This window comes from Limulus polyphemus, unplaced genomic scaffold (assembly GCF_000517525.1).
Source record: "Limulus polyphemus unplaced genomic scaffold, Limulus_polyphemus-2.1.2 Scaffold1017, whole genome shotgun sequence".
Lineage (NCBI taxonomy): Eukaryota > Metazoa > Arthropoda > Merostomata > Xiphosura > Limulidae > Limulus > Limulus polyphemus.
Window position 1 is genome coordinate 254,509 of NW_013666627.1, and position 11,678 is coordinate 266,186.

Here is an 11,678-nt window from a genome sequence, read left to right on the forward strand (position 1 = left end):
GAATAAACATAAAAAACAAGAAATAATGTATCTACCTGAGTATTCTTTTTTGGATTTTTATCCCTACTTTTTTTAAACTAATGGTAGTAGTGCATTAAATAATTATATATATATATATATATATATATATGTGTGTGTGTGTGTATTATGAAAATAGTAATAAAGCAAAATCCTAGGTTTTTTATTGAATAAATAAATATATAAAACACATTTTGAGTACATATTCTGAGTATGTTGTCCAATTAAAAGTAATGTCATCCCAAATTAAAGTAAATAACATTATCAAGAAATACACCTTTAAAACCAGAAATAGCCTATGTTGTTCACATAATTCTGATACGGTACTTCCCTCTTCTCACAAGATTAGCTATTCTTGTCCAGTGCTGCCATCTATATGCAATTTTTTCTTTACACATGCAACAAGCCTTCTGCTCCCCCATATTGGAATTTAATGATTTAGACATGTCTCTCATATAAATCATCATGCATCACTTTTCCACCAATATGAGCGCAATGCATGTGACTCTCTCTATACGCCTCTAGAGAATTATCACTTCTTGTTTGGCTGCACTTGTCCTTGGACATGTTCCATTTTGCTTGTTTAACGTTTGTTTTTAGTATATTCATGAAGTGGTCTTCATTTATTTTCAGATCTAGTTTTTATGAAGACTTTCTTAACTTGAACTTTAATCACAGTTTATTACAGTAGCATTGTTATTTATTCTTTTGATTTTTGGTTCACTCTTCCTCATTATGAATTCTGAAGTACACGATACCACTTCAGGGGTTACACTTGCAACTAGTGCTATGTCTCAGGCCTCAGGTGCAGACAACCCGATGGGGAATTTATTTGCGTTTATTTGCCAGGAGATTGAATGATATGTGGGTCAACCTGTGTCTCCGGACCTTGCCTCACTTCCTCCAGAACAAGCTGAGCCTGTTACGGCAGACGAGGACTTGGATTGCCCCTTTGCACCTCCTTATTTTGCCATGCATTTCCATGCCCTGCATGAGAAGTCAGTTAGGCTTAAGATAGTCTTTTTGAATTTAGATTCTCAGGTATGTGTCATTTTATCCCTTTCCTCTATTTCTTATGAACTGCATTTTCCTTACTACCTGACCAATCTTCCCATCCCTATTGGGTTTTCTCCCTTCCCCATATATTCGGGTGCAGCCCCGAATCTCCTGTATGTCTTACCCATGACCAATTTCCTGCCTTTTTCTTACCCTCACACCTCTTTATGGTATATTTCTACATGCCATTTTTTCTCTGAGACTCTCTACTGAAATACTGAGGAGTTTTCTGGGGACTTCCTTCCTCCACGTTGGCTTGTTTGTCATCTTTGGCTCTGGCTTTACATACATGGTTTTTCTGTTATTGAGACCTTCTACGTTGTGCTGCGGTCTTAATTCGCATCCATTTACCATCACCTTATGTTAGGGATTTATGCATGGCTTCATTTTTGTAGCAATACGTCTTTAACATGATCCCTGAATCTTTGGAATCACAGGTTAGATCAGTAACCTTGGTGCCCATTTGTCTATATTGGAGCCCAATTGGGTACCTGTTTCTGTTTCTTGTCCCTCTCCTTCTCAACTTTTACCTGTCCCTTCTTCTCAGGGTGCCTCGTCTCGCAATGGTGCATGTCATGTCGCCAACGGTATTGGTGACTACCCAATGGGAGTTCAGCTTGCTGGTTTTCTTTTTCACGGGCAACCTCTCATCATGAATCTTTGGGTCCTTCAAGTTTTCTTGGGAAGTTTTCTGATCCCGTCGTTTTCCCACCTCTCGTATCTCCTACACTCATTCCTTTCCTCCATTTCAGGATCCCATGACCAGCCAGCATCTGTTGGAGGCAGTTCTGGAACTACTATCTACATACATCACTATGTTTTTGTTCCAGACTCTCTGTTGTTCTAAAGTACACTGGGGACTGGAGGCCTGTCATCGAATTCTCCCCCTCCCCTCAGTCACTTCATTCAACTTCCTCATTTTACCATGAAGTTATTTCTCACCCTTTGGTGGGCATTTCTCTGGGCTTATAGATGACCAAAATGGAAGTCACCAGTGCTTATCTTCATATCACTCTATCACCAGGTTCTCATTTGTCCATCATGAGGTGGTTTAGCACTACTGTGCCCTATGGACATGCTTTCAACCTTTATGTTTTCTGTTGGGTGATCAGAGCTTTGTTTGCCATCTTCAAGATCTGAGGTCACAATTCCACCGTTATATGGATGACTGGAATCTGGTTCCTTCCTAATGGGAGTTAGCCAGCCATACTTATCAGCTCCATTTAGTGGCTGCTTGGGTGGACTGGTTCATCAATTTGTTGAAGTCCAACCTCCCCAATATCTCATCCACTTAAGTGTCCCTTTCAACACACTCATCTAAGTCTGTCCCACCCTTCTTCTCTATGACTTTGTTCCAAGGAAGTGTTAGTTTGCCATGCCCTTTCAGCTTGCGAGGTTCTATCATTTTGGGGATGTGGTCATCAATTACTTCAGTGAACACCCTCGGGCATGCACATATGCGATCCCTTCAGTGGGCTCTTCACAATCAATGGAATCATGCTCGGGATCCCCTGACATCTCCCATTACCCTTCCTCTTACCTGATGGACAATCTGCATTGGTTGGACAAGGCCTTTACATCGGCAGGCATTCTGCTTTTTCCTCCTCATCTGAATTTACATCTTTTCACAGAGACATCCCTTCAGGGCTGGGGGTGCATGAGTCGATCATCAAGAGGCTTCAGGTTGTTGGTATGTAGATGAAAGGTCCACATCATGTGAGTATGTCATGCTTCTATATCAGTGGAGAAGTGACGCATGATGATTTCATGAGAGACATTACGAATCAGTCGATTCCAATAGGGGGGAGCAGAAGGCTTGTAGCATGTATAAAAAAAAAGGTTACCCTAAGCGATAGGGTAAACTGACTTGTTTTAATAACTTTAACAATATATTGATTACAATTAATATTTCTAAATATAATTTATACCATTGAAGGTAGTTCTAAAAGAAAATTGTATGAGTGGGACAAATAGGAATAAAAAGTATTCCCTAACACCTCAGTTGGTAATGGTTCACATTCTGCTACCTCTGTCTCTAAGCTAAATATACCTGTCATGGATAATAGATAAATAAATAAAAAATTGCCAAGGGGGCTAAAACATTACAAGAAGATCTACCAGACATGGTGGAAGTTTAAGGATAAGTTTTCATGGTACCTGAACCTGATTCTGGCACTGATTCTTACTCCCCTCAGAATTCCTAGGTACTATATTTGAAACTTTATTCATCATACCCCCACTCACAAGCTAGTGAGACCAAACTTGGCACATGTGCTTAGGTACCACAGGTGGGTGTCTTGATAGGGTAACTGAAAAGGTAATTGGGAATAATGGAGGAGCTTAATCAATACACTGGAGCTTCTGTGAATCATGAGGATGCTTTTGAACCTCATAGTGGAGAGTAAGTATTTTGTGCTAGTAAAAATATTTTGTTTATCTGAGTAGTAAAGTCATTAAAATTATTAAATTTAAACATTAACTAGATCAGGAAGGAAAAAGGGCATAGCTACAATGAATTTAGATTGTATTAATATTTATTTTTACTGTTACCAGAAAAAGAATTGATATATATTGTTATATAAAATTAGCTTTAATGAATATCTTAACCGTTAGAAAAAGACAGCCATAAATGTTCATGGGCTCTTACTTTAAGCCAATCATAGTTTGGAGGTTTTCATTTAAATTATTGTTTTATTTAAGTCTTTAAAACTGAAAGGTAAAAGAATGTGAATGCTAAATTTAGTTGGAAAGTTGAATTGTTTGAAAATAAAATCTATTAAAGTGAATATATTATGAACATTACAGAATTGAGGGTTTGATTCAATTATCTTCATTCAGAAAAAATATTAAAATTATGATTATGTTAATTTTGAAGAAAGTATTAATTTTACAAATTAATTTTTTTCCTATTAACTTAGTCCTAACTCAGGTAATGTAATAAATTTCAGTGAAGCTCATAGAGAGTAATTAACAATGTGACCTAGAACTTCAAGTCACTTTTCTGTACTTTATCATGACATGAAATAGTGCACAGTTTGTTCAGAATGTTGATAATTTCTTTTGTTATTATCCTTGAAATTCCCCACTTTTATAATATGTATAAAACTAGATGGAAGAAGATTTTGTTTAATACTGCATTGTCAATTTAAACTGGAGATATACACTTACATGCCAGCAGTATTAAATATTCATAGGGTGCATGTGAACCTAGAGAAATCAGGGAAAATGAAATTGGGTAAGGGAATGGAAGAAATTGAACTATTAGTCAGGGAAATAAATGTTTCATTGTCCTGGAACATGAAATATCTAATAACATAATGGAAGTGAATTCAAAATGTAAATTCTATTTTCCCTCTAGCAATTATCACTTTAAAGGTAAGTTTATCCTAAAAATCCAAATATTTTGTAATGTACAAACCTCACTAGAGTGAGAAAGTTTCACCAAAGTATAAGGTAATTTTTGTCAGAGAAAATTTTGTAATGTTATTAGTAAAATAAATATAAAAATTTTATATCTATGCATGTATTTTTTCACAGAAAAATCTTACAACAGTGAGAGACAACAGAAATAGTTTGATTGCTAAAATTGCACTTAAGAAAGAAAACATTCAGCGAGTAGAGAGAGAAGCTATTGATTTGACAGATGCAAAAAAAAAAGTAACAGAAAAGATTTTATTGTTTGCAAAGAAAAAGAGTCAGATTCTTCAAGAGCGTACAAAGTTAATAGAGGTAAGTATATCTGTGGATGAATCTAATATTTTAATCTAAAGAACATAGAAGAATATTCTCCTAATAATCTCAGACAGCTTGTAAAGCAATGGATTCATGATGGGTAAACCGAAGTTTAATAATGAAGATGAAGACGGTTGATAAAACACAAAACATTTTATTTACAATGTTCAAAAATTTCAGAATACACTAATTCCCTCTTCAGCAAAATCTGAAAATCATGATAAAAAGATGATTATTAACTAAAATTATAATATAATATCATAATTACTAGTTTATTAGTTATTATCAGAAGTCGTAAACGGATGGATAAAACAATATATAATCAAAAATGTGTGTATGAATAAGATTTTTGTAGTTGTAAAAATAACCTTGTTATTGAAGATTTTCTTTAAATTAACATTCAAATGTTTATAATTTTAAGAAACTAACACAAACAAGTACTGTAATACTTTAACAAGTGTAGTATTCAAAATACTTTAGAACAATAAAACTGATGCCCATGGTGAGAGTTGTGTGACAATGATCTCTGTGGTCATCATATGGAAAATATGAAATTTGAGCCCTGGATTTACTTTGATGGATTGCTGACACATTTTGTATCTTTCTTCTATATAGAAAACCTGACACTCATTATTGTGAGACTTATAAAGTATAATTTTTAGCCAACATGCTTCAGTCAAGCCCTGTTTTGAACTCAAAATAAGTACCTTTGTTACATGTCAAATCAGGTGTAAGAGTAGAAGCATTAATTTTGAATATTAAATTTTGCCCTGGTCATTGTGTAGCATTTAGAATACTTTGTTTAACTTATAAGTTTTATGGAATTGTTACAAAAAAAAATTATTAAAGCTGGTTGTTTTGTCACTCTGTTTCTTATCATAATAAGATGAATTTAGAGAAGGTACCTTACTTCTGCTCACATACATAGCTATTCTCATTCAGTGCTGCCCTCTATTTTCAAACTTTTTTGCATGCCACAAGCCTTTCACTCCCAAGCACCCTCAATTCACATGGTTTAATTGATTCATGCATGCAAATTGTCATACCACAGACCTCCACCAATAGTAGTGCCACACACCCACGTGACTCCCTCTATGCTATTCAACCTATCACTTCTCATTTGGCAGTGCTTGTGTTCTGCTTTGTGCTCTCTTCAAGTTTTTTTTTCATATTTTTGTATGAATTTCTCTCAACAAGTTTATTACTTATTATACAATAGTGATATTTGTAACTTATTCCGAGGTAGAATTATTTTATATTTCTACCCAGTTATGGAACTTAATACTTCTTTACAAATTTTATTTTACTTTTTATATCTTTCTGCCAACATGGTTTTGTTTGGTTATTCATTCTGAATTATGAACTCCAAATTCTAAGTTACCACTGCTGAGGTTATATCTTTTATCAACACATTTACACAGGCTTTATGTGGTGGTCCTTGACTGGGGAAGTATCGGCTTTACTTCATTGGGAGATTGATCATCCAATGAGCTGACCTTTGTCAGGTCTTGACTCGAGTTTGAAGGCCCCACACAGATGGTGGTCATAAAGTACTCATCTGCTTCTTACACCAGTGGTTCAGGTGGTTGGATTTTCCAGTTAGATAAGTTATTAATGTTTCCTACCTAACTATCTCGGCTATTTGGGGAGTGTCTTTTTAATCACTCACCTCCTTCAGGACCATCCATTCCCCTCCTCCTATTCAATCGATGAAGTTTTGTGTTATCTATACCATTATGTTTCACTATCTTACAGCTGATGAGGTTCTAATGGATTGGGGAATGTGGCTTATATGGAAGGACTTCTTCTTTTGGGTCTGGCACATTTGCAATTTTTTCAGGAGATGCTGCACAACCCATGGTCTCTTGCTAGGGTTCCTTTGGATTCTCCTCTTAACATTCCTCCTTCCCTCTTTGACTATATGCATTGGTTTTTGAATATATCCCCCACGTTGTTGGGTTTATTTACCAATTCCTCCCCCTCATCTGGATTTGTTTCTCTTCCCTGATGCTCATTTTTAAATTTGGGGCATGGATGGATCAGCAGGAGGCTTCAAAACAATGGTCTTCAGACAAAAGGTGTTACCATGTTAACATTCTGGCACCTCCAGCAGTCCAACATGATTTATTTCACTTATTTCCTCTTGTCCAGATTTGATTAATCATGTTTCATTCCGATGGTGGTGGCTTATATCACTCAACAAAGGGGTACTCGTTCTTGTTCCCTTTGTTGTAGACAGTGGATCTCCCTTTTTCAATCCACACACTTGACATATGTCTCCTGATGTGTCATGTTCCAGATGCTTTTGTCCTCATTGTAGATTACCTTTCCAGTCCCGACACACTTTCTCCCAAAGAGTGGCCTTTTGATCCTCAAATTTTCAGTGGCTCTGCCTCCTGTATGGTATTTTTCCATGGTAGTGTTTGACTTCTTTCTTAATTCCAAATTACCTCTTTTGTTTATGGTCTCTGGTTCATCATGCACTCGCCCTGGCCATCTATATGTTCAGACAGGATTATATCCAGTTCATAACTTTAGTTTGTTTGTTTTTTCATTCTATGACTCTTCTTCCTGAGGTAATTTTGATCATTCATGTCACTCAGGGTGAGGTCGTTCTAATTGATCCTTCTTGGCCAGCACAGATCTGACTTTCTTTACTGTTTTGGCTTGATATTTTCTTTTTGTTCTGGGTCAATTTTACTAACCTACACTTTGGAGGCTCATGTAAAGTATTCTTTTCCTCATTTTTATTTCTTGCCATCTTCTACTTTTATTCTCGATCAGATTTGAATGACCTTCTCTGTCCTGTACATGCTCTGGGTTGCTTCATTGCTTTCAAGGCTTTTTTCAATTGACTCCATTTTGTGCAGTTTCTTTCCCTTGCACCACTCCTCTGTTCATGATATTGTTTGGCTTGTGATTCTATTGGCCTTTTATTCCTTGTCTCCTTCTTCTCGAAATCAATTCCTGGTATCTTCACTCCGTTCAGGCACCTTACCTTTTACATGCATCTCAACCCCATCGTCCATTGGAAGTACTTCATCTGTCGAGCACTGGGATCTTATATTTCAACTCCCATTATCTGCTTTGGGTAACTGGTTCTTCCTTGTTGGGGTACCATCTTTCACCTGTTACCATCCTTCACCCTTTGGTGAGACTGTGACTGGGTAAGTTTTTCTTTTGTTATATATATGTTATTTTTCAGGGGCCAGGTCCCATGTTTTGACTAGGATCCCATTCTGTGGTGAGTGGTGCCTATCCAGCTACACTTCAATCACTTAGAATTGTACTAAAACCTGCACTGTAAGGCCACATTGACTTCACTTTCATAATTTCCATAGCCACAAAACGCACACTGTTTATTACAATCATATGAACTGAAGATGGAGTGTTCCACAAAATCGCTTGTAGGTTATTCCTTGTGATATCTTTGCTTCATAAATCTACCTCTTCCAGACCATACTAACCCATGGACTTCATGGATAAAGCTGTAGGGGATTGCTGCCCATTCCTGCCATTCCTTAGATTGAATAAATTGGGTCTGGTTTGCTTTTCAAAATAGGGTTTTGTGGTCACCCATTGCATTGTCTTTGGTGTGAATGTTCTTCGAAATGCTCCTCCCCCTCGTTTCTTCCACTGGAGTAAGAGTCCTTCACCGCTTTCCAGATCCAAGCCACTAAGGTGGTGCACCATGAAGATATCCTCCTGAATGAGAGATATACAATATAAACAATAAAGATTCCATTCAGTTGAGAGTAGGGGAGGGGTGTTCTGATGGTACAGATGTCGAGATGTCCTCCAAGTGGATGCTCCATCTCTTCATGTGTTTGTTCAAGGGTATGTTGTAGCTTTGGAGTGAGCAGTCATAATGATTGGGGTCCCTCATCCTACCCCTGCATGGCTGACGGTTCTCGGTGGTTGAGTTTTGGATTTAGAATTAAACTAATCACCATATCTCCTCACCCATGTTGTGAGATTGGGATCCATCATTTTTCCCCTGCATTGATGTCAGTTTCTGGCAGTTGAGTTTTGGACTTAGAGTTGAACCAATGTATATGATGTACTCCCACATGTAGTGTACTGCCATAAATGCAGTTCACTCCAACGATTGGGATCCCTCATCCTACCCCACATGAATGTTGGCTTCCAACAGTTGAGTTTTGGATTTAGAGCTGAACCAATCAACGTATGTCTTCACACATTTTGAGAGTGTCCCTGGTCCCTCACTCAATTTGGCTTGAGTGCATTACCCCAGTGTTGTGGGTCGTGGTAGGTGCACTTGTTGGTTGCTCCACTTCTTCCTCTTGTGCTACCCCTCAGTGTTTTTATGCCAAGGATGTTACTGCATTTGAGATGATTCCAGTCTGTTTGTTTTAGTGGGATATATATATATGTACGTTATTTCACTCTGCTCACATGTGCCCTGTTCATAGATTGGTGGTGGGATTTCTCCCTCCAATCAGCAGAACTTGTGATGAAGACAATATGAACCTTTTTCCTAACCCTACATGGCAACTCTACACCTTGGGCACATCCCTTATTTTACGCACATACTGTTCATCAGGGAGATTGAAATTATAGTATATTGTGGTTAGGATCACTGTCCAATCATTTTATTTCCCATATTCTGTCTGGATCTATCACACTTTTTCCACATCTGGCCAAAGAATATACCTGGTAGAGAGTCTCGCACGTATAATCCTCTTATTAGAGGGTTCCCTCAATAGGGTGTCCTTCAGACTCTTTCAAAGGTTGCTTCTACTTTCTCCCTCGCACTGGTCCCTCCACCTATTTAGTGTGGGATTCTAGCTACATATGTGAGTGAAAGTTAGGTATCTTGTTAGAAGTTATAATTTTCTTACACTGAAAATGTATTTTTGACAGGTGCTTCCTGAGCAACTTGTAAGTAAATTTTAATGTATAAATCAAAGGCCACTATACCCTCATAGGTAAATTGCAATGTACAAGGGTATAGCCTGACGGGTAGTTTGCAGTGTACAAGGGTATAACCTGACGGGTAGTTTGCTGTGTACAAGGGTATAACTTGACGGGTAGTTTGCTGTGTATAAGTGAATAACCCGTAGAGCAAAAAAAAATATATTGTGTTATATAACAGAATTATACTTAAGACCTAAGGTTCGTCTGAATAGCTCAGATAATTATATAAATATTAAAATTAGAACTAACAATCAACATCAACTGAGTTTTGAAATATTTTAATTTTTTTATTTGCTACTTGTATGAAGAATTCTTGAAGTCATGAATCACAGTCAATTAAGGAAATGGACGGTTATAAGAAGACAGAGTATGAATCATAAGTCCATTAAGGAAATGGACGGTTATAAAAAGACAGAGTATGAATCTCAAGTCAATTAAGGAAATGGACGGTTATAAGAAGACTGATAATGAATCACAAGTCAATTAGGAAATAGACGGTCATAAGAAGTCAGAATAAGTGAGTTAAAATCTGTCCAAGACAGTCATAAGAATTAATAGTAAGCAAGTTAATACCTGTCCAAGACGGTCATAAGAAGTCAGAGTAAGCCAGCTGAAACCTGTCCAAGATTGTTGTCTGCGGTGAATCGAACAAAAAGCCATGTGTTCTATTCTGGTATTGGAGGCTTCTTATTGATTAGTGTCGTCAAAGGAAGGAGCTGAGCCAGTATTTTTACGACAACCTTGTTATTAACCTTGTCATTTCAATCACGTGACATTACTGTGAAAGAATATGTGGCCTAGAATAACTTGTAAGATGGCGAAGAGCTAAATTATTTTATAAGTTCTTTCTTGATAGTAACCAGGCAATAATGGATCAATTTGTTAAAACTAAGCTATATTAACTAATTATGGTCGACATTTGACTGTAAATACTGATTAATACATTAGCAGAGGTATAACTATGTATTTTACAAACTGGTATATAACAACTGATCATTGTTGAAACAGTGAACAAATTTTGTACATTTCGAGGATAGAGAGTGAATATTGTTGAAGCTACACTTTATTACTTGTTTTTTGTTAAAACTGGACTATAATTACTGATTATTCTATAGAAATCTAATAATTGATTATTGTTAAAACTGGACTATAATTACTGATTATTCTATAGAAATCTAATAATTGATTATTGTTAAAACTGGACTATAATTACTGATTATTATATAAAGACCTAGTAATTGATTATTGTTAAACCTGGACTATAATTACTAATTATTCTATAGACACCTAATAATTGATTACTGTTAAAACTGGACTATAATTACTGATTATTCTATAGAAATCTAATAATTGATTATTGTTAAAACTGGACTATAATTACTGATTATTCTATAGAAATCTAATAATTGATTATTGTTAAAACTGGACTATAATTACTGATTATTATATAAAGACCTAGTAATTGATTATTGTTAAACCTGGACTATAATTAGTGATTATTCTATAGACACCTAATAATTGATTATTGTTAAAACTGGACTATAATTAGTGATTATTCTATAGACATCTAATAATTGATTGTTGTTAAAACTGGACTATAATTACTGATTATTGTATAGAGATATAATAATTGATTGTTGTTAAACCTGGACTATAATTACTGATTATTCTATATAAATCTAATAATTGATTATTGTTAAAACTGGACTATAATTACTGATTATTCTATATAAATCTAATAATTGATTATTGTTAAAACTGGACTATAATTACTGATTATTCTATATAAATCTAATAATTGATTATTGTTAAAACTAGACTGTAATTACTGATTATTGTATAGAGATATAATAATTGATTATTGTTAAAACTGGACTGTAATTACTGATTATTGTATAGAGATATAATAATTGATTATTAGATTTATATAGAAT

The 11,678-nt window shown here is 35.7% G+C and overlaps 1 protein-coding gene across 6 annotated transcripts in view; it reads left to right on the forward strand.

The window, feature by feature from the left end:
* Window positions 1-11,678, forward strand: part of LOC106461715 (structural maintenance of chromosomes protein 5-like) — a 326,380-nt gene that overhangs the window by 237,104 nt on the left and 77,598 nt on the right. For 5 of the 6 annotated variants that reach the window (XM_022388747.1, XM_022388743.1, XM_022388744.1 and 2 more), the window contains one exon: window positions 4,612-4,803. The exons of the other annotated variant lie outside the window; for it this stretch is intronic. In XM_022388747.1, coding sequence (XP_022244455.1) covers window positions 4,612-4,803 — 192 coding nt within the window. The remainder of the gene's footprint in view (window positions 1-4,611; window positions 4,804-11,678) is intronic. 6 annotated transcript variants of the gene reach the window in all.